Source organism: Silurus aristotelis, assembly GCF_946808225.1.
Source record: "Silurus aristotelis genome assembly, chromosome: 18".
NCBI classification, from domain to species: Eukaryota; Metazoa; Chordata; class Actinopteri; order Siluriformes; family Siluridae; genus Silurus; species Silurus aristotelis.
In genome coordinates this window covers 13194559-13218530 of record NC_139591.1, presented here as the reverse complement: position 1 = coordinate 13218530, position 23972 = coordinate 13194559, and the positions used below count along the sequence as shown (strand labels likewise).

At 38.1% G+C, this 23972-nt stretch overlaps 1 protein-coding gene and 1 long non-coding RNA gene across 7 annotated transcripts in view; both read left to right on the top strand.

Moving 5' to 3' along the window:
- Window positions 1-23972, top strand: part of LOC310741456 (3',5'-cyclic-AMP phosphodiesterase 4D-like) — a 200805-nt gene that overhangs the window by 99044 nt on the left and 77789 nt on the right. Inside the window, exon 1 of one of the 6 annotated variants that reach the window (XM_083569308.1) lies at window positions 17660-17994. The exons of 4 other annotated variants lie outside the window; for them this stretch is intronic. In XM_083569308.1, coding sequence (XP_083425434.1) covers window positions 17711-17994 — 284 coding nt within the window. In that variant the 5' untranslated portion in view covers window positions 17660-17710. Of the gene's footprint in view, window positions 1-17659; window positions 17995-23972 lie in introns of those variants that run through there. One more of the 6 variants, XM_083569315.1, reaches the window with a different exon arrangement.
- On the top strand, window positions 11462-16262 carry LOC310741495. Its single transcript, XR_014537972.1, has 2 exons — window positions 11462-12954; window positions 13669-16262. It is a non-coding gene; the product is annotated as an uncharacterized lncRNA (long non-coding RNA).

Genomic DNA, 23972 nt, shown 5'->3' with positions numbered 1-23972 from the left:
TCGGTTGGACCAGATGACATACCGGTAGAAGCGTGGAGATGTTTAGGAGAGATGGCAGTGGAGTTTTTAACCAGATTGTTTAACAGGATTCTGGAAGGGGAGAGGATGCCTGAGGAATGGAGAAGGAGTGTGCTGGTACCGATCTTTAAGCATAAGGGAGATGTGCAGACCTGCAGTAACTACAGGGGAATTAAGTTGATCAGTCACACCATGAAGTTATAGGAAAGAGTAGTGGAAGCCAAGTTGAGAGAAGAGGTGACCATCTGTGAGCAACAGTATGGTTTCATGCCGAGGAAGAGCACCACAGATGCCTTATTTGCTTTAAGGATGTTGATGGAGAAGTATAGAGAAGGACAGAAGGAGCTGCATTGTGTATTTGTGGATTTAGAGAAAGCGTACGACAGGGTGCCGAGAGAGGAGTTGTGGTATTGTATGAGGAAGTCAGGTGTGTCAGAGAAGTATGTGAGGGTGGTGCAGGACATGTATGAGGACAGTGTGACGGCAGTAAAGTGTGCAGTAGGTACGACAGACTGGTTCAGGGTGAAGGTTGGACTGCATCAAGGATCGGCCCTGAGCCCTTTCCTGTTTGCAGTGGTGATGGACAGGTTGACGGACGAGGTCAGACAGGAGTCTCCCTGGACTATGATGTTTGCAGATGATATTGTGATTTGTGGTGAGAGTAGAGAGCAGGTTGAGAAGAGCCTGGAGAGGTGGAGATATGCGCTGGAGAGAAGGGGAATGAAAGTCAGTAGGAGTAAGACAGAGTACATGTGTGTGAATGAGAGGGAGGGCAGTGGAGTGATGCGGTTGCAGGGAAAAGAGGTGGAGAAGGTGGAGGAGTTCAGGTACCTGGGGTCAACAGTGCAAAGTAATGGAGAGTGTGTTAGGGAAGTAAAGAAAAGAGTGCAGGCAGGGTGGAGTGGGTGGAGAAGAGTGACAGGAGTGATTTGTGATAGAAGAGTATCTGCAAGAATGAAAGGGAAAGTTTATAGGACTGTGGTGAGACCTGCGATGTTGTATGGATTAGAGACAGTGGCATTGAGTAAAAGACAGGAGGTGGAGCTGGAGGTAGCAGAGCTGAAGATGTTGAGGTTTTCGTTGGGAGTGACGAGGATGGACAAGATTAGAAATGAGTTTATTAGAGGGACAGCACATGTAGGACATTTTGGTGACAAGGTGAGGGAGGCGAGATTAAGATGGTTTGGACATGTGCAGAGAAGGGACATGAATTATATTGGTCGAAAAATGCTGAAGATGGAGCCACCAGGTAGGAGGAAAAGAGGAAGGCCAAGGAGGAGGTTCATGGATGTGGTGAGGGAAGACATGCAGGTAGTTGGTGTAAAAGAGGCAGATATAGAGGACAGGGTGGTATGGAGACGGATGATCCGCTGTGGCGACCCCTAATGGGAGCAGCCGAAAGAAGAAGAAGAAGAAGAAGAAGAAGGTGTGGGGGTATGACACTGTGGTAAAGACCCCCATATAAGTGTAAACCGTGGGACCCATTCTGTGATTAATATGCAGATGTTAAAGGTTAAAAGGAATGCCAGGTAATCTAGCTGATACACAAATTGATCCTACCCAGACGCTACACTTGTTAGGAACCTACAAAAATGTATTTTCTTTTTACTAATCACTTTGACATTCTGCCTGTTTTTAATTGTCTGCGAGTATTATTCTTGGAGATCATCATTAAATTAAAACAGGATATAACCTCTGGCAACATTTTAATGAACTTGACCTACTTTTGATAGTTGTCTAGTTATTTTATTCTAAAAGTTCAGGTTTTGCATAGCTACTTTAAAATACAGGCGAGTGGAACTCCCAAGTGTACAAGAACATTGAAGGTAGGAAAATAATGACATGATGGAGTAGACTAGAAGTAAAAATCTGGTCCATATTTTTTCTTAAAGAACCTAATACTCTGCAATATTTATATGCTGAATTATATATAAACACTTGTCTACCTTGGATGTGAGATGTTGTCCAAAAGTGATCCTGAAAAGTTTTGAATGAAATTACTTTGTTGGCTCAAACCTCCCACATAAACCTCTTCTGCAATCTGCAGTGTCTAAGGATCTTTTTTTTGAACCTTAAAGCTTCAAAAAAAAAAAAAAAAACTATTGGAGGCACCAAGGGCTGGAGGTTAAAAGAATCAATGCTTCGTTAACAACAAACATTTAAAATATACAGCCAGCTGCTGTCCAAACAAAACAAGAACATATGAAATAAAGGAGCATCCCATAATAGCAGACAGCAGAGCTGTTAAACCTGAGACCCCTCATATCTAGACACACAAAACAGAGCCACATGGATTCTGGACTCCACATGGATTTTGCCTATTTCTGTACATCGTCAATATGACACAAACAGCGTTCATCAAACACACAACATTAGAAGCCAACTCAAAGGCAACTGTCCATGTGAATATAACATGTGGTATGAGTGATGTATACCAAAGGCAGGCCATGACCCTTTTGATGTTCTACAAAGGTCTGAATGAGCTCGGCTCAGACTTATATCACGTTTACTCCCAGACTAAAAATGGCTGATTCACTTTCACAAGGATCTGCATCAAGAACAATGTAATGCTATTAGTATATATTGACTCGTGCAGTCAATATATACTATATATATATATATATATATATATATATATATATATATATATATATATATATATAGTGCGAATCACTTCCAGCTATTTGAGTCAGGAAAAGTGGACAGTGCCTGGATATGGCTGTGTTATTAAGGTTGCTTGTTAGGTTTTACTCCCAGGGGGAGGGCAGTGTAAGCAGAGGGCATGCTGGGAAGAAGTCAGTGTCTCCAGCTGGAGAGCCTTTATCCGCACTGCCTAATAAAGGCTTGGGGTGCTCTTTTCTCAGTGCTGAAGGTCAGCCACTGCATTCACTAAGAGAGAGAAAAGGGTAGAGAGACAGAGAGTGAAAGAGAGATGGAGAAAGAGAGGGGATGAGAGAGTTATGCAGATAGGGGGATGCTTATAGTCTGCAAATATGCTGCAATCTGGAAATGGCGTACTTGTTATTACTTAAACTGTGACTGCATGGATTACATGTACCATGCATGCCAAGGTCACAACAGTGCAGAAATTTCATCTGAATTACTCATCCAGTAATGACGCATGTGACATGGCATTCCTTTACCTATAGAGAACTATAGAGGTCCTGGTGTATGTGGCCATCACAGTATATTACAACAAAAGGCAACCATTTTTTTGTAGACAGAGTCCTTCAGTTTAGAGCAATTCAATCTCTTTAAAGGTCACTTTGAGGGTTTCATTTTTTTGACATTAAGGGACAGATGTACCTACGTCATGAGTTGCAGGCACAAAACAAGCTTGCGATGCATCTAAAATTAACATTTAACACTGTAATCCATCATGCAACTTGCACCTGGGACCACCTACTAAAGTGTGTAAAGGTGTAAATTACAATTTTAAAAGATGCTGTGCAGTGGTGGACTTGGCTAACGAGAAAATGCAATTTCAGTAGTGATGATAATAAGTTGAAGTTTATAATAAATAGTCATCCATGTCTCTAAAATTGTTTGGTGATAATAAGGTTGATGTGCCATGTGTTTGCTTTAATTTGTTGTTGGTTTTTAATGAAATAGGCTGCTGTGTACTAAGCTACATACTATGTAGTGCAGTTATTACTATAGTTACTATGCAGTTATACTATAGTTTAAGCCTTAAAGTACATTTGGGGAAAAATAATCATTTTCAGGGCCCTGATTTCTTCATCTTGCATAATTTTAGCTTCATTTATCCCATTCTAATCCCAAGGGAACCGTCTGATGGCTGGATACGTTGTACACATAAATGAGTCACCAAGGTGAACTAATCAGTATTGACCATTGCCTTGCACTTGCACAGTCCAGTGAGTTCTATTTGCCTTATTTGGTCTGAGCTGAAGATTTCCAATGATTAAGGCTATACAACAGTGTAATTTGGCTACACAAATAAAAAAAAAAACATTTCACTGAAATGATTTGGTTAATTTGATTCACTGGACAGACTGGAATTTGGTCTATATGTAAACAAGGGTGTCCAAAAATATTTGGTTTCGGCATGGATCGAAAAGGTGTGACAGTCTAGTATTCTGGCAAGCAGGCAAGGCACAGGCAGAAATAGGAGAACATAGAGTGTTTTAGAAGTCTTCGGCAACAGTGTTCGAGCCAGCCACCAATCTCATCAGTTTAACAATCCTAGTGATCTATTACATCTTTACATTTGACTGGACAGCTCTATCAGCCTGGATCACTAGTGAAAACATCAATGTCTATACAGCGGACATTAATCTTAACCTTAGTGCATCTGCATCTGCCATTGCAATCAGTATGCAGTACCCTGTTTTCAGGTCACAGCTTCACTGTGGTTTAGGATTCCACATCAGTGCAGTCATGGCTCAGTGGTTTGGGTTGTGGACTAGTTAAAACAAGGCCCTTAATCCCTTAAATCTTATCAACTTGGTAATGAATCTATTTTGACAAAAGTGTGTTGTGCGTATAAAGTGTATTAATGCACTTGTGTCAGGTAAAAGATCCAAAGGCAGTCTTAATACTAGCCTGCAGTGCATCGCCTACTGCTTCCAAAACCTCCATTGTGCTCTGATCATCAATGGCGTAGATGGTGGGCTAACAGCACTCTCTGCTAAAGTGAACCTCGAGTTTAAAGAATGAGACTTAGTCAGTTTCTCTGTATGCGAGGCAGCTGTAACAAGCTCCCCTCTGAGTTGTGCACTTTTATGTGTTATTGGAGTGCTTCTAAAAGCTCTTGCATTTGGCTCATCCCTGCTGCCAGCAACTCTGCTCTGTAACACAGTAAAGGCACTCACTTGTTTCTGTTCCCACCGGTGAAGTTCTCCATAGCTGATCTGTTGCTCACTTTTGCTCTCAAAGGAATGTAATGAATAGTTAATGTTATTCACATATCTCACACGTCACTGTCGTCAATTAGGCCAGAACTTGTCCAAGATGCCTCTGTATTAAACATTTTAGCCATCAATCATGGCTACCGTTTGTTCTTTGTCAGGGCTCAGCAGAACAAAAACAGCTCACCCCCTCTCAATTCCGCCCTGAAAATGCCTGTGAAGGTTTTTATGGACTTAGAATTATCACTGTGTGTTCACTCGGGTCAAACAATAAGTAACAGTATCAATAGCCATCCTATTAGCAAAGGATTAGAACAAAGGATTAGTGAGCTATAGGAGGTGTCTTTGAACAAGAGGAGAATGGGAAAGACAGCTAGTGTGACAAAATAGGGGATGCTTAATACATTTACCATGTAGGTTCCTGTTCATGAGGTAAAGACTTCGATATTGGATATTGAAATGAAATACACCGGATCCTCTTATTGGTTTCATACATCTGCAACAGCAAACAAATATTAATGTTTGAGCGATGGGCTTTGAGGTGACGCAGTGCTTAAACTGGTAGAGTCTGTCAAAACGAGACATTTAGATTGAAATGTCATTAGTTTTAGATTTAAATTAAAATGTCTTTAGATTTTAGTCTAAAATCTGTTTTATTAATTTTACTTAATATATACTATATATATACTGTATATAACATTGCCAAATACAAACCTAAATATACCCACACTTGTTAAATAGTATTAACTAGCTAAATGGAGAAGATACTGGAGAACTGGAGAAGATAAGGTTAAAATGAGATATATATTGGAAAAAAAACAGCACAAGGAGGTAACACCAACAGCTTAATGATTAGTAGTGACATAATACACATACATTCTCTCTCTTTCTCTCATTCTCTTTCTCTCTAATACCTATTTATTAAAATTCATTTCATTTATTTAAAGTTTTTAGTCTATCTTTGTCTATGATTTACAATTTAGAGACAAAATTCTGTCACATCATCGACAGTTTTGACTTGTCAACACCATATTATATTTGGGGGTAATCCACGGCTAAGAGTGCGTTACACCACTTTAAAGTTTTTGCGCCAGGCGGTTATTCACCTCCATGCCATGCATTAAAATCATGTAATGCACATAATTTACAGTTGAGCCTGTGGCCATTGTTTCATTCCATGTTAAAGTGGTGCAAAGGAGCTCGTGTCAAAGTATCCATCAGTGCTCAATTTGAAAAGGTCTGTTTTGAAGGGTCCCTTTAAACAAAAAGCCCTTTGTCACCATTCGGTCTAGAAATGGCTGTCGTGGGTGGTCCCGCCTTGTCATGCCGCTGATGTATGGGTTTGTGACATACACACATTGACTATGGTTGTCATATCTGCATGACAAGGCAGCCCAAGTAACAAGCAGTATTTAAAAACACAGTTCCCCTAAAACCTTGTTAAATCTGAACACCAATCCATATCTTTGTAACTGCTTTGTTGTGTTCAATTCACCTTTTTCTTTTCATTTCACTAAGCTTCCTGCTGACAAACATGATCTGTAACACCCTAGATGACATCGTTATTACGCTCTTCTTCCTATTACGCCTCTCTCGAGGAGCAAAATTTGACCACCGCTTCATATTTGTTTTTTTTATCCCTGAAGACGTGCTTGTGCATCTTTCTTTTCTTGAGAAAGAAAAGAAAGGAAAAGAAAGGAAAAGAAAAGAATCTAATGTTCTTATCTGAACATTAGATTACATCATTATAAAAAAAAAAAGATTTATGATACAGTGATGGATATAGCTTTGTGTGTCACTGCAAGATTGAAGTCTAGTAGTGAGAATTCTACAGTGACCACAATTTAATGTAACACTGTAACAGGCTTGCAACCTTTTACTAACTGTCCCTTTGCATAACATTCACTGTAAACATTCTTGAGAAATTACCCAAAATGAATGCGTGCTTTGACGAGGCGCAATCTAATTGCACGTTCTGCATATAACCGAGCCACAAAGCCTTCTTGCCTAACAGTGCTTAATAATTACGAACAAACCGCCAAGGCTTTAATGTCTTCTGAGACTCAATCAGTCTCTTTTCAAATAAAAAATCGACGTCCTGCTTTGAAGCTGACTGCAATTTTTGGAATCTGGAATGTGAGTCATCCACGTCAGTCAAGAGCTCAAGCTGGAACAGTGCCTAATGCCTAATAGTGGCTATAATCAATCAATCAATCAATCAATCAACCAATCTATCTATCTATCTATCTATCTATCTATCTATCTATCTATCTATCTATCTATCTATCTATCTATCTATCTATCTATCTATCTATCTATCTATCTATCTATCTATCTATCTATCTATCTATCTATCTGAGTTTTTGGACACATGTACATAGGATTTGTATGTGCTTTTTGAACCTCACCATACAGGTTTTGTCACCATTCCATTTAGAATAACCTCCACTCTTCTGGAAAAAAGGTTCTCATAGATTTTGGATTGTGTCTATGGAGATTTGTGCTCATTCCTTCGCAAGGGGTTTTTAGTAAAGTCTGGTACTGATGTAGGATAAGAAGGCCTGGGGTGCACTCAGCATTCCAATTCATCTCAAAGGTGTTCATTAAAGTTGAGGTCAGGAGCTCAATAGCAGGCAAAGGGACATTGTCATACTGGAACAGGTTTGGATCTCCTACTTCAACTAAAGGGAAAATATTATGCTACCACTTCCAAAGAAATCCTGTAAAACAGGACGAGGTTGCACAACAACCTTTCAAGTGTCAATCAGCAGCCGGACCATTTACCAGTAACATTACAACATATTCATTACACTCACATACAGTATGCGAAACAAAGAATAGCCCCTTTTAACGATGGTCAACATCAGGCAGAATAGGTATTACCTGTATATGTAGAAAACAAGAAAACACATTTCTCATTATTTTCTGTACCCTGGTGGCCAAGAAAGGATCTGCAGCCTGGTTCACTGTGTGTGTGTGTGTGTGTGTGTGTGTGTGTGTGTGTGTGTGTGTGTGTGTGTGTTTGTGTGTGTGTGTGTGTGTGTGTGTGTGTGTGTGTGTGTGTGTGTGTGTGTGTGTGTGTGTGGTTGTGTTTGTGTGTGTAAATGAGTGTGACGTTTGTAATGAAAAATGAAGCATGTCATTCGATTACAATTAATGTTTTGTGATTGTGTCATTCTGTCATGGGTCTCGAGTCCATTGCACGTTTCTGACACAAGGTGGGGACAAAGCACTACTTTAGAGTAAAGTTGATTTGTTTTGTTTTTTTTCCAATTTAAAAATGAATTTACAAAATGTCAAAATCAAAATGATATTCTATATATAATAGAGCATTTTATTTACATTATCAACCCTCCTTTTTTTTAGCATGGCTATATAAAAAGCATGGTCTATATAAAGCTATATAATTTATTTATTTTTTTACTATTTATGATTATGTTCCTCTCTCTCTCTCTCTCTCTCTCTCTCTCTCTCTCTCTCTCTCTCTCTCTCTCTCTCTTTCTCTCTCTCTCCTAGGCTTGTCTCTCTCTCTCTCTTCCTCTCTCTCTCTCTCTCTCTCTCTCTCTCTCTCTCTCTCTCTTTCTCTCTCTCCTAGGCTTGTCTCTCTCTCTTCCTCTCTCTCTCTCTCGCTCTCCCAGGCTTGTCATGACATGAATTATCTCAAAGTGCAATATGCTTATGAATTGAAATGATGTGACTTTATAGAAGTTTTTAGAATTGTATAAGATAATAAGTAGTTATTGCACACATTTTTTAAAAACGTTGTCTTAGATGGCCATTACCCTACCTGGTGTCATTTGGTACATACAAGCTCTGACTAAATGACTCCCGTAAGAACTTGCCCTTCTCATTAGTCTTACTACAATTCTCTACAGGTCATGAGTTTAGCAGACTGTATGAAATCACAGAAACTTATGCCAAATGTAGGCATTTAACCTTTAGTTACTAAACCAGTCGTTTATTATTATTATTTTTTTAAAACATTTATTTATTAAATATATTTTTTGTGAGGTAGATGCAGTGTTAGACAATGTTCCTGCTAGGACAGTTGGGTTTGCATTTCATACTTGTTCTGTTCTGTTTTGAAGGCTGGAGCTGTGGTCAAAATGTACATGTATCACCAATCATCATTTATAAGACTCTAATTAAAGTATTTGATTTCACAACAACAAAACACACACTGGAGATTTTGTTCATGATGATGATAACTCTATATTAATATAATATAATATAACATAACATAACATAACATAATATAATATAATATAATATAATATAATATAATATAATATAATATAATATAATAAAATAATGGTTCATTTTCTCCAGGGTTTTGTGCTTTCTACTTTACTCAGATTGAAAGAAGATACACATATACGAAGTATCAATATTGTCTCCTGAATAAATTCAGGGTCTATATTGATGCAAGATCTTACTTACTAAGTGAAGCTAATACTTTCCAGTTTAAAATTCTAATAATTTAAGTTTAAATGTAAATAAAATTAAATAAAATCTAATTGTATTTGTCACATACACAACCTCATGCAATAAAACATGTAGAATATACTCAAAAGGATCAAATTTACAATAAAAAAAAAATAAAATAAAAAAAACCTGAAAAATTAAATAGAATTTGCAATATATTCAATGTAATATAATATGTGCATTTGGGCTGAAAAAATTCAACAAGTAACTCACTTACAAAAATTCATTGAGGCAAACCATTTTCCTCAATGCTTTGTTTAGTCCATTTAACTACACACGGAGCATTGTGTTTTCCACGGACCATTATTATTGACACACCACCTGCTAAACTTTGGAGCGCTCTGGACAGGGAACACAGAAGATAAGAATAAAAAACAATGAGGGTGTGGAGAAAATTCAGGCGAAAGAAAACGCCAGAACGTATCCAAAGTTTGGGATCGTATTAAACAAAAATATAAAGAAAACCCTGTATAGTGCGGTTACAGTTTTTAAAGTAATTTTAAATAGATTTTTATTTTTTTTATTTATATATAGTTCGTTCAAACAGTCCCTCCACAGTGGCCGTGTAGAGCAGGTCACATTTTTAAAGCTGGTGATATATACAGATACAGATTTACTGTGTGGAAAATTTCAAGCAGCTATTCCGGAGACAAGAACACCACATAACTATACTGTGGATGATTTAATAAATAAATACAGGAGTGAGAAGAAATATAAGTTTTATAAAAATATATATTTTCCCATTACCTGCTCTGTACAGCCACAGCAGTGGGACTTTTTAAAAGCACTGTATTTGTATTTTATTGTAATATGGCAATTAAATGCAGATACAAATACAGATATACAAAATTACAGATATTCTTGTATGCAGTTTCAAATTACTTGTTTTCTCTCTCGCAGGAACTCTGTATACACTCTAAATAAAATGTTAGTCCACACACACACACACACACACACACACACACACACACACACACACACACACACACACACACACACAGCCATTCACACTTAGGGACAATTTAGAGTAGCCAGTTAATCAGCCAGCATGTTTTTTGGGAAATGTGAAGAGACTATGTAGCAATTTCACGATTACAAAATGTCACTGTCGTAATGGTGCCAGTGCATAACAGTGAGGTAATAACTCCAGTCTCTAAGCAAAAAAGGCTAATTGTCACTATCAATGCACTTAAAGGCCAAATAAAATAAAAAATGTGTCACCACTGAGGTGATGCAAAGAAGTTAATGACAACAACCTTTTAACAAGGCAGCTGAAACGACTGAAATGATTACGAACAAGTGAAATATGGAGTATTTGATTTTGTTTTAAAGTCATATTTAAAATGGTACAGGCATGGCATAATCGCTCAGCCGCTTAGCAGAAACATACAGAAACAGTTTTCCAAATTGGGCCAGTTTAAAGATTCACTTTCTTGCCAAAGTGTTTGGGGCTCGTTACATGATTATTGTTGTTCTTTAAGACTCGATTGGACTGAAAAGTGTAAACAAATAACCTGTTTATTGTTACAGTACATAGACTAATATTTTAGTTTGTGGGCCTGTTGACAACTGACCATAATATTTGTAAAGGCTTTTTGAACATTTAAAATTTAGCGTCAATTTGCGTTTATATTAACCTCCACTGTTCTGGGACGTTGTCCACCCCATTCTGTGATTTGTGCTTATTTTAGCCACAATGGCATTAGTCAGGTACAGTGATGAAGCCTAGGAATACAGTCAACATTGAAATTCATCCAAAAAGTGTTCAGTAGGGTTGAGGTCAGTGCTCTATAGCAAGCCACTCAAAATCTTTTACTCCAACCCATGTACACCTGAATCATCATGGAGCTGTCGTGGTGTACGGGGCAATGTCATGCTGAAGCAGGCTTGGGTCTCATAGTTCAAGTGAAGGGAAAATGTAATTGTGGCAGCGGTTTGCGAGTGGAGGGCGGACTGAAACAGAGCTCACTGATAAGTCTCAGTTACAATTTTAGCTTTACCTCTTGTTTCGTCCAGCTCTGCCCTCTGCTTGTGAACTGCTGCCACAGTAATGCTACCAAATCCAAAGGCATGGATAGTCTGTGGAAAAACCAAAGTGTATGCTGTATGTGCGTGTAATATACAAGGTTACTCAATTCAATTAAATTCTTTTGTTTAGTGCTTTTAACAATGAACATTGTCTTAAAGCAGCTTTACACAGATAATGTGGTAATAAAAATGAATAAGATGTTCTTTATAAGTGTAAGTTTGTCCTTGAAGAGCAATGCAGTGGTGACTGTGGCAATGAAAAACTCCCCGGGATGGCATAAGGAAGAAACCTTGAGAGAAACCAGACACAGGGGGAGCCCATCCTCATCTGGGTGGCACCAAATGTCCATTTATTAAATTTAAACGATGTTGAGGTGTGCAGTGATGGTGTTCAGATGCAAACTGTAGTCTTGAGTCATAGTGTAGAAGACTGTTGACATTAACTACAGTCCAAATCCATCCTCAAAGCTCCTGTGTTACTTACAGAGGCAGGCCGGGACAGAGCGGGCAAATCTGAGAAGAGGCGCAGGAACTGGTCACTGGTACCTCAGGAGCATGTTTAGCTTGAGAGAGAGAGAGAGAGAGAGAGAGAGAGAGAGAGAAAGAGAGAGAGAGAGAGAGAGAGAAAGAGAGAGAGAGAGAGAGAGAGAGAGAGAGAGAGAGAGAGAGAGAGAGAGAGAGAAACAGGGGTGACAGGGAGAGTAAGACATGGATTAAGTATTCTTATTGTTGTATAAAAGTTAAGGACACTGTGTAGTTGGGGACATCGGCAAAGACTTGCTCTGGCAGCATAATTAAAAGGGAGAGCCAGAGAGCCATTTATATATGATCCCTCCAGATCTGCTCCTTTACTTAAGAAAAAAAATCTACTGATCAAAGGCTTGACTAAATAAATCTGAGTCCCAAACACTAATTGGGAGGCTGTTCCATAACTGTGGGGCTTCATAAGATAAAGATCTGCCCCCTACTGTAGTCTTCATTATTTGAAGTACAAACAAATAGCCTGCATCTTTTGATCTATTTAGGCATGGGGAAATTAACAGAAACAATCCTAAATTCTATGTATATGGTAGAAACATGAGTGTTTTACAGTGGATGTTTCCATTAAAGAACCCAGTTAAGACCACACATGTTGAACAGCATTACATTTCTACAGTACCTGGAGGCATGTCTGCCAGGATGCGTGAGGTACAGAGTGTGCGAGTATGTGGCAGGAAGTTGTTGGATGTAAAGAGACAAAAAAATGTTGTGATGTGTAAGCAGATGTTTTGTGTGGTGTAAGTGTTGGGGTGTATTTGTATTTGTGTTTTTTTTATTTTTATTTTTTTATAGTTTTTAATCAAGCAGCAATGGGGTGCTATGTCTTTTCTGGAACCCATGGACACTGCGTCTTCCTGACTAAAGAGGAGATAAATCATCTGGCTTATTATCAGTGATTAGTTTAAAAGTCTGCATCTCTGATAGTATAGGGGTGCATTATTGCTTTTAAAATGGGTAGCTTTCACATCTGGAAAGGTGTCATTAAAGCCTTTCAGGGAAGGTCTTGCATAGGGTGCAGAACTGGCCTGCCTGCAGTTTAGACTAGATAATATATAAAAAAAAATTGAAAAAAAGGAATAAACTTGAATTGACAATATAAGAAAAGTAATGTTCATAAATTACACACACACACACACACAGCCATTCACACTTAGGGACAATTTAGAGTAGCCAGTTAATCAGCCAGCATGTTTTTTGGGAAATGTGAAGAGACTATGTAGCAATTTCACGATTACAAAATGTCACTGTCGTAATGGTGCCAGTGCATAACAGTGAGGTAATAACTCCAGTCTCTAAGCAAAAAAGGCTAATTGTCACTATCAATGCACTTAAAGGCCAAATAAAATAAAAAATGTGTCACCACTGAGGTGATGCAAAGAAGTTAATGACAACAACCTTTTAACAAGGCAGCTGAAACGACTGAAATGATTACGAACAAGTGAAATATGGAGTATTTGATTTTGTTTTAAAGTCATATTTAAAATGGTACAGGCATGGCATAATCGCTCAGCCGCTTAGCAGAAACATACAGAAACAGTTTTCCAAATTGGGCCAGTTTAAAGATTCACTTTCTTGCCAAAGTGTTTGGGGCTCGTTACATGATTATTGTTGTTCTTTAAGACTCGATTGGACTGAAAAGTGTAAACAAATAACCTGTTTTTTAAAATGGGTAGCTTTCACATCTGGAAAGGTGTCATTAAAGCCTTTCAGGGAAGGTCTTGCATAGGGTGCAGAACTGGCCTGCCTGCAGTTTAGACTAGATAATATATAAAAAAAAATTGAAAAAAAGGAATAAACTTGAATTGACAATATAAGAAAAGTAATGTTCATAAATTACACATAATATTAAATTTATATGAGAAGCAGCATTTACATCCTGAAAGTCAGAAACATAGAACTTCTAAACTGTGCATAAGTATAGTTTAAGTTATTCTGAAAAATGATATAGTATAGCATTAGTTTAAATGCTGGATAGAGGTGCTGGATAAACAAACAATATATGCAAATAGCTAGCTGTAATGTTGAAATCTCATTCACCTTCTTAATAACATGTGTTTCTTCTGAGACACATAAAGCCAACCAGGTACCAGTTACAGACACTGCTCTGATCAGAGACCAATCGAAGGTAAATTACCACTTTAACCAGAGCTGTTTCAGTGCTATGATGAGGCCTAAATCCTGACTGAAACATTACACTTCATTAAAGTTATTCCTATGTCGGTATGAGCATAACTACTGTGCAACAACCTTCTCTAGGATCTAGGAGATAAAGGGGAGGTTTGATATTTGCCTATAGTTGGACAGCTAACGGGGTTAAGTTCAGGATTTTTAATTAGTTGGTTGATGCTGCCAGATACTGTAAAAGATTTATGTACAAAATCCAGTGCCAATAGCATTTGAACCCGTTTTTATTTTATTTTAAACGGGTTCAAATGCTTCTGGAATAATCTGTTTGAAGAAAAAATAGGTAAAGGATCTAGAACACAAGTTGATTTCGATGAGGAAATAAATGAATTCATTCTCTTGAATGGGAGTAAACCTTTGTAGCTGATGATCTGTTATAATTATAGTGCTATCTACAGGGTAATTTATAAAATAGTTTGGATTTAAATTTATAGTCTGGATTTCTTTGCCTGATATTTTCATTTTTATAATTGAAAAATCATCCTATTGATGGTGTGCATGTTATTGTGGTGCTTTTATTCCTAGTTAATTTTAGCATAGTACTGGATATAAATTCTAGGATTATGCATGTTGTTTTCTATGAGGGTAGAAATACAGTTACTACAGTATCTACTGTATCTACTGTAGCAGCACTAAGAGCTTTTCTATAACCCAGGAGGCTCTTAAGTTCAAGGTTTTTTTTGCTATTGCACTTTTCACAATTTACATTTACATTACAATTAGCATCATCTCAAAGCAGCTTTACAGAATTTTAGAACAAATTTTTATATAAGTAAATTATGTGTATTTATCCCTGATGTGCAAGCCTGGGGCGACTATGACAAGGAAGAACTCTCTTAGATGGTATGAGGAAGAAACCTTGAGAGGAACCAGACTCAAAAGGGAACCCATCCTCATTTGGGTGACATCAAAAGTGTGATTATAAATCTTAAAAACTGAGACTGAGAAATACCATGAGCACAAGAGTGTGTGATTATAAATACTGTTCTTTCTTTAGTCTTATACTGTTAGTTGAAGTTGTGCAACCAGGAGCTTCTGAGGAACTCATAAAATAGTTTAAAATCTTAAAACATTTAGATCCAACAGCAACCCCTATATGGAAGAGCCTTTAAATGTTCAATGATGGAGAAACAGCAGATGCTTTCTTCCATGCTATCTGAAATGCTATCAATTTAGTTTGATGCCATTTACGTTTTAATATCTTAGTGGTCTGTTTTAGGTGTGCGTACAATCAATTTACCACAGTGCAATTTTTTTCTCTCTAATTATTAAAATTTTAAGGGGATCTACATCATCTAGAGCGTAGAGGAACGTTGCTTCTAGACTTTCAGTAGACTCAGTCAAGCTCTGCCGGGTCAGGCAGTGATCCAATCAGTGTCAATAAATCAGTGTCAATAATGTGGCGAGATACACGTGCTATAATTGAGGTAGATTTTTAAAGGAGGATTTAAGACTATATTTTTTGTTAAATGTTAAATGAAAATAAGCCGGATATCACTGGATGCAGTATTTTTTATGCTAACTGCATATCTTGTGTACATCCGGAAGATTTAATAGTGACATTTATTCGATGGCATGTCAGAGCCAAAACGTTCCAGTCTGCCAGGTTTCCAAGTCAGACTATAAAACATTTAGAGATTTTATGCCCAGTGATGTTAAACACACTGATGAGCTTTTTCTTTTTAGAAGTTTTCCTCTATCATCATGATTGATATAATGGGCTACATGCAGAACTCTGTGCATAATTTAAAAGTAATTATAAATCTAAAAAGATTTTCTGATGATTGGTGCACAAAAGAGACATTTCAGTGGGTTTGAAGGCTACATGAGAGTTATTTATTTATTTTTTTACATATTTAGAGCTGGTACTCAGTCTCAGTCTTAGTCGTTAACACAGTTTGACACTGGGGCGGTGAAAGATTTTGTCAGTTTATTGCGAAACCACTGTAACCTTATTATAGTAAAAAAGGACAAAAAATAAGATGTAGCTCGTTGATTAAAACTCGGCTTGTCTGAAAAATTAATGACATTATTTTAGCAAAAAAAAAAACAAAAAAAAAAGAATTCAAACTAATTTGATATTACTAATAATAATTTCTCTAAACTTGACTTTTGTAAAAAAAATTAATGAATGAATGAATGAATGAATAAATAAATAAATAAATAAATAAATAAATAAATAAATAAATAAATAAATAATATACATAACCCACCATTTGTAAATCTAGGACATCTCATGTGGTACCATGACCCATGAGGTAGCGTAACACTACCTACAGTAGAGAATCTGCCATCTTCAACATACGTACATGAGCTCTTAGACAGCCATGATGGATTTAGAGGAATTGTATTAAGTGATTGGTTAAAATTCTTCAAATTGTTTGAATGTTAAGTACACAATACAACTCAATTTAAGATTCGGCTGACATATACCCAATCTTCAGTAAGTTGTATCCCAATGACTGTATGCAAATAAGTTCTACCAGTTACTAGTTACATCAACACACATTTTGTTGCTAAACATATTGAACTGTATATCAAGACCTGTTGAAAAGCACAACACTTCATATATTAACCAAAGCATCTGCTACGTTATGCTCGAAGCAACATTTGCATAATACACATGCAGTCTTGTATTCTCTTCTTGCCAAATTCAGTTTAGGTAACGTTCCATTGGTCCTAATCAAGAATGTGCTATGTATACTAACAAGTAAAGAGCCTAATGCTATGTCTGCTATTAAAAATCAATGAATCATTCTATAAATAAGCAGCGGTAAGTAAATTTACAATGCCGGGACTTTGAGGATTGATTATACATTGTATGAATAAGGTGATAAAATTTGAAAACAATATGCTTTCATTCGTGGCGAGGACTGTTGTTTGTTTGTGCGATACAGCTGTCCTGCCTTGCCAGTTACTTTGTTTGATCAGTGCTGAAATGCTATTCACTGTGTAAATAACCTTATCTATTATAGCTTTCATTTAGCGTGACAAAACGATTGTGGACTACAGCTCTCAACAAAATTAGTTGGCTGTTTATTCCTTTTTTTAGCAGCTTGGGTTTCTGTTTGCTCCAGTTGTTTGCTGTAACTCTTAGATTGCTTGATTGAATAGATAAACAAAGAACGGCGATGAAAGTTACCTTCCACGCTATTGGTACACAGGCTCTGATGTATTTACAAGCGGAAGCGCTGCACTGCTGCTGGTAGAGGCTGGTTTATTGAATAACCAGCATAATATGCCTATGGCTTTGTTTATTGTCGCTACAGCTGACAAGTGATTCGCTCCAGCCCCCTCCTCTCCTCTCTGAAAGCCTCCTCCCTTGCTCTCTCCACTTGCACAGTGTGGATCCTCTCACCAGCCCTTTAGATCATGCGCTGGTGCTGAAGCTTTTGGCTTGATAGTGCTCGAGGAAAGAATTTCAGAAGGATGCTGACAGAAGAAGGAAAAAATGCAAGGCTGACTAGATAGAACAGCATGACATTTTAGACTTTGTTTTCTACTCTTGGACAGTACCAAGGACTACTTCATTTATTGGTTCAAGTCCTGGTGCGAGGTTCCGTTTATCATCGTCCAACTCCGTGATGGCTCAACCAGGAGGCAGTCAGGACACACTGGCTGTGCCTGTCAAGCAGCTCCACCAAGGGGACCAGACCGGACTTAACGAGGACCTAGTACGCATACTGAAGGAAAACCTGCTCCAACAGGAGCGTCCTCAGCGTCCCCGGAGAAGGAAGTCCCCGTCTTCAATGTCGCCGGGGCTATCCCCGACTGCGCTCTCTCCACGAAACTCACCTCGACTGTTGCGGCGCATGTTAATAAACAATAACGTCCACAAACAGCGGCGCTTCACCGTAGCACACACATGGTAAAGTATTAGATACTTTAATTCTCTCCAAATTACACATTCATCCAATGGAGTCTATTATTAAGTTTTTAAATCAGTCCTAAATGTTTTAACCATCCTCATAATCATTAGCACCTATGACATGTATCTGAGCGGCAGTGAAGCTTTAATGAATGGATTATTTGAAATGTAGAATTTTGTTTATTTTGTTTACTTAATGTTTAGATCATATGCTAGACTACTGACATCCCGTTTTATTCTCATACAGATGCTTTACCTATAGATTTAAAAGCAGTGGGTCTGAAGTGTTGGGATGTTTGTCACTACTTCATGCCGAAGTTTGTTTTTTTAGGAAGAGTTGGCTGTGTTTATTTTTTTTTAATTATCCCATTTCCAATGTGAAAATATCATATTGAAAGGTGAATAAATAAAGCTTTTGTTCCTCTTGCCCAGTCACACCCCTCCCCCCCTCCCCCTAATAAAGAAATGACAGACCCTTTAGACAAACCCATTTGACATTTACCCAATCATTTATTTTGTGCTGCATTTAATGAGAACCTCATAACGAACAAGCTAAATGTCAATTGGATGACCTAAAGTGACCCCTAACTTGAATTTGCTCTGAAGGGCAGAGAACGTGACTGGAAATCAGTGTTGCCCTTCGTTTGTTTGCACTAAAAAGTTGTTTGATCTGCATTTCATATCGGCATGATCTTGGGATATCCCAGATGGATGTAAAAAAAAAAAAAAAAAAAGAATCACTTTTTTCAAATCTAAAATGTTGTCCTTCGTTCAATGATAGAATCACAATTTCTCTTTCAGTTGTATGTTTTGGTTTTTTACATACTTTACAACATCATGGCACTGTAGAGTCCTTGAAAGAAAAAGCACGTGTTTTAATGAACTATTTACCGACCTCAGCGCTCAGATAAACGCTAACGTCACGGAAAAACACGGATTAGCGCTTGTTCTTCATGCCACGTTCTAAGGGGGAAAAATTGAACACAACAATGGGTACATGGAGCCATTTCTGATCTCCGGATGCTAATAACTGACATTTTCGGCTATTTTTAATGCCTCTAGTGCACTGCAGTGTGGACTGTAAGAGGATGAAGGTGACTGCTTTAGATGGTGTAAGTAAACAGAGCAGTAATGAGAAGCAAACAGTGCTGCCAGCTGGAGGGAGAGGTTCATTGCTACTGTTTGACAACCGCACCCTCATTTTTCCCCGTCCTGTTGTGTCATAAAATCCATTGCTTATATCATTCACGTTGTCCCATTCTGCTCGGTTAATGCTCCTGGCCAGCACACGCTTTAGGATCAGAGCACATTTTGCTTATTTAGAGAGAGAAAAAAGGTGTCTGTATTTGGGTAAGACATTTGGTTCACTTACTGTGCATGACTCAAGCCTGGATTGAGATAGACCTGACACATGGCTTGTAGTCATCGCACAAGGCATCTGGTGCTCCAGCGTTCTGTCAAAATTGCTCTCAGGAAGAAAAAAAACATGCTTTAACAAACAAATCCTTTTTCATGTAAACTTTGTGAGATATTTCAGCTGGGCAGGATCCCTCACTGCCACTCTGTTGATCTTGGAGTTTCTGAGTGCCTGTGTATCATCCGCCTGAAATTTTGCCAATAGATCATGCTGGCAGCTCTTCCTTGATTGGCCGAATGCCCTTTGCTCTCTAAAATATTTGCTGAGCCATTCGAGGACAGGAATATCCATGTCCATAATTTCTCTTTATGGCTAAATGGTTATATCATAACATCATTACAACAGTGGAATATATGTCCAATGCTTACGGATGTAGGAAAAAGAAAACACTGTTGGATGATTTTCAACATCACATTCCACATTTAATCCCCATTTGTTGTTATTATAACATTCAATCTTTGGGGAAAATGTTCCACTTCATGTTCGAGTGTGGTTATGGAGATTTGTGCTCATTTAGCTACAAGGGTGTTAGCAATGTCAGGTACTGATGCAAGGTGAGGACACCTGGGATGTCTTCCATTTTATTCTAAATGTGTTCAGAAGGGCTGAGGAATAGCTGGCCACTTTAGATCTTCCACTACAACCCATTAAAGCATGTCTTCATAAAGCTGGCTTTGTGCACAGGGGCATTGTCATGGTGGAACAGGTTTGCGTCTCCTAGTTCAAGACATTCTATAAAATTGTGTGCCCCCAATTTTCTGCAGTTTGGGGAAGAATGACATATGGCTGAAAAAGTCAGGTCTATATAGTGTATATACTGTAACTCATATATCTTATATTTGAAGTAACAATAAAACCTGACATGATATTAAAAAGTCGAGTAATTAATGAACAAGCTGCTGATGGGCGAGAGAGGAAATACAGCATGCCAGGACGGGTGTTGTGGTGGTGGTGGTGGGGGGGGGGGGGGGCGCTTGTGTTTGTTTTTAAATATCCAGGAAGGAGTGTGAAAGGCTCCCTCTCTCGCTCTCTTTTTTATTGAGTCACACTCCAGACAAGCTCATTTCAATATGAAAGTGGCCAGCTGCAGATAGAGAAATGTTCCATCTCCCATCTCACAGCTGGCTTGAATGGTGCCATTCCCTTCACAATGCATTTCCTCGTTCATCCGTGTCTCAGGTGCACAGTCTCTCTCTCTCTCTCTCTCTCTCTCTCTCTCTCTCTCTCTCTCTCTCTCTCTCTCTTCTCTCTCTCTCTCTCTCTCTCTCTCTCTCTATCTCTCTCTCTCTCTCTCTCTCTCTCTCTCTCTCTCTCTCTCCTATTGCTACATTTCTCTGTTGCCTCATCAGCATTCTGCATTCTCAATATCACCACTTACTACCCGGATGTATTTGTTTATCACTCTGGTTCTTCAGTGGCCATTTTTTTGTTTAGTATGGGCGAGAGAACAGGTTTTTTCTAAAGGTGCTGCAGCTCTCCCTTGAGGAGCAGGAGCGTATTTTTCTTTGTGTCGTTTCATTATTTATTTACAGGCTACATAATGAATATGTAGATCAGTGCATTAATCTCTCAACTGTATGTCAGTCCAGCCATTGGTGATATTAAATATATGTAATATCTATCGGTAGCATGGCGATTATAATGTTCATCATTAGTTCTAATATTGTTTATTTATTATAATGGATCACTGTTAAAAGGCATATAGTCATGGGGAAAAAGAAAGTACATTCTCATGCCTAAATTATTTTGTGTTCCACAACAATCTAAAATATTCTGATAGGACAACTATAAGAAAAAAAATAATATGTAGTCATTTCCTCCCAAAAGGCAAATCAACACTCAGATCAACAAATCAGATAGGAAAAAATAATTCCACCTAATATAACAATAATAATAAAAGTAAATAGTTTCTGTAGAAGAAAACAAGTTTCTGGAGAAGTTCTTTATAGGTGTTATTTCAGTTCATTGATGTCTGAGGGCATTTACTTATGCAGAGCTTTTAATATCCTGCCCCAGCACCAGGAATGACAGCGCTCCTTGGTCTAGTTGTCCCCTCTACGCTTTTGTAATGGCAACCATCTCCTGTTAGCTTGCACAAGACTCTGATTCAGTACTATAAATAAGTTTATGAGCACTTTATTTTTTGATTGCACAGTGCATCGCAACATTCCAGACAAAAAATCTGGCCTACTCTTAAAAAAAAAATATTCCAGTCTCCTATGTTTTTGCATCCAGGGGGGCTGGCTGATGTTCAGAGTGAAGGGTCTCACTCATGTATCTCTCTCTCTCTCTCTCTCTCTCTCTCTCTCTCTCTTCTCTCTCTCTCTCTCTCTCTCTCTCTCTCTCTCTCTCTCTCTCTCTCTCTCTCTATCTCTCTCTCTCTCTCTCACTCACATTCACACACACACACACACACACACACACACACACACACACACACACACACACACACACACACACACACACACACACACACACAATTCTGTACAAGGGTTCTACTGTATTTAATTCTGTGTTGTCCCCCTATTACCGAATATAGTAGTCAGAAAAATCTCAACCCTTTCATTCATAAAATATTTTTTTCTGTTTTTGGATTGTTGTATACATTATATGTGTGCTACTATTAGCTTTCTTCCCCAAAGGTATTTCAGGGGGAAAATTTGCTGAAAGAGTAAACGATCCACCTTGTGCTCAGTAACTGTACATTAGGACAAAAGTTTTGGGACAGCTGACTTTTCCAGCTATATGTGGTTCTTCCCCAAACTGTTAGCACAAAGTTGGAGGCACACAGTTGAACATCATTGAGTTGGTCATTTACTTCAAGTAGGAGACCCCAACCTGTTCCTTCATGAAAATATCCCTGTGCACAAAACCAGCTCCCTGAAGATATATTGGAACAGGTTTGGATTCTGTTATAGAGCTCTGACCTCAACTCTACTGAACGCTTTTGGGATGAATTGGAGCTCTGACTGTATCCCAGGCCTCCTCAACTTACATCTTACAATTCCTGGTCAGGTCACAAGAGAAATAAAAGCTATGGTTTGGATAAAAAATTTTTTATATATTTTGGTATATATTTATATTTTGGATAAAAAATATTTTTGCCTCCTAGGGCTGACCATTTTTATTATTCACAGCTGCTCTTCCGGACCAGTAAACTGTACATGCAAGCATGTATTTACTTATAAAAAACATGCTACTGCTCGCTCCATCAGGTTACCTAGTTTTCCAGGAAATCCTTTTAGGGCGGTGGTATTTTGCTCAAGGTGGTCCATTCTAAGAGGCAGATAGTAAATGTAAAATTGTAAAATTGATCAGAATCCAAAACACATGTGTTTGCAATTGCTGAAGTGAGAGAGAAGAGAGAGAGATTTGTATGTGCTTTTAAAACATTCAACTTCACATTTACTCTATATTTACTTATCTTCTTTTTCTTTTGGCTTCTCTTATTAGGGGTCGCCACAGCGGATCATCCTTCTCCATACCCCCCTGTCCTCTACATCTGCCTCTTTCTCACCAACCACCTGCATGTCTTCCCTCACCATATCCATAAACCTCCTCCTTGGCCTTCCACTTTTCCTCCTTCCTGGTAGCTTCATCCTCAGCATTCTTTTACCAATGTCCCAACGTCCTACATGCGTTGTCCCTCTAATAAACTAATTTCTAATCCTGTCTATCCTCGTTACTTCCAATGAAAATCTCAGCATCTTCAGCTCTGCTACCTCCAGCTCCACCTCCTGTCTTTAACTTAATGCCACTGTCTCTAAACCATACAACATCGCAGGTCTCACCACAGTCCTATAAACGTTCCCTTTCACTTTTGCAGATACCCTTCTATCAAAAAATCATGTTATAATAACCTCCACTCTTCTGGGAATCAGAATTTTTCATTGAGCTGGCTTTGTGCACAGGGGCATTCTGTACTACTGTGTGCCTCCAACTAGAAAATTCCTTTTCTTCATATAGAATATCAAATTTACCCCAAGACAACGATTAGCCAAGGATTTGCTTCCAAATCTTTGGTAAAAACCTAGCACATTGATGCGATTGATAAAGGTGTTGACTATCCATTAGTTATTCCTTACTTAATAAATATTTCTTCCAATCATTGTGTGAATCTCATTATCTTAAATCTCATTAAGGTTTTTGGGTAGTGTAGACAGCAAATGTTCTGCATAGTCCTGAAGCACACACATGATGTAATTGTGTAGGTGTATCTTCCCTTTTTAATGCCCAGCCATAAGTATGGAAAGGTAAACAAGAAAGTGCTTTGGCTTAAAAGTAATAGTGGAACAATATTTACACCACAAATGTAATCCATGTCATTTTTCTGCAAATCTTTGAACTTTTTTGACCCCCTATGAGGCAGTACATTTGTCAGCAATCTCAACTTGCTCTGTTTTCTTTTTCCTTTTTTATTTCTGCTTTTTTAACACCCCCCCCCCCCCCCGTGATATCGGAAACCAATCAGGTCTTAACAATTAAAGGCGCTGTTTAATGTCCTTATTTTCCATAACCTACTGTCTTATTTCAAATGTCAAATTCATCTTCATTATTGCAT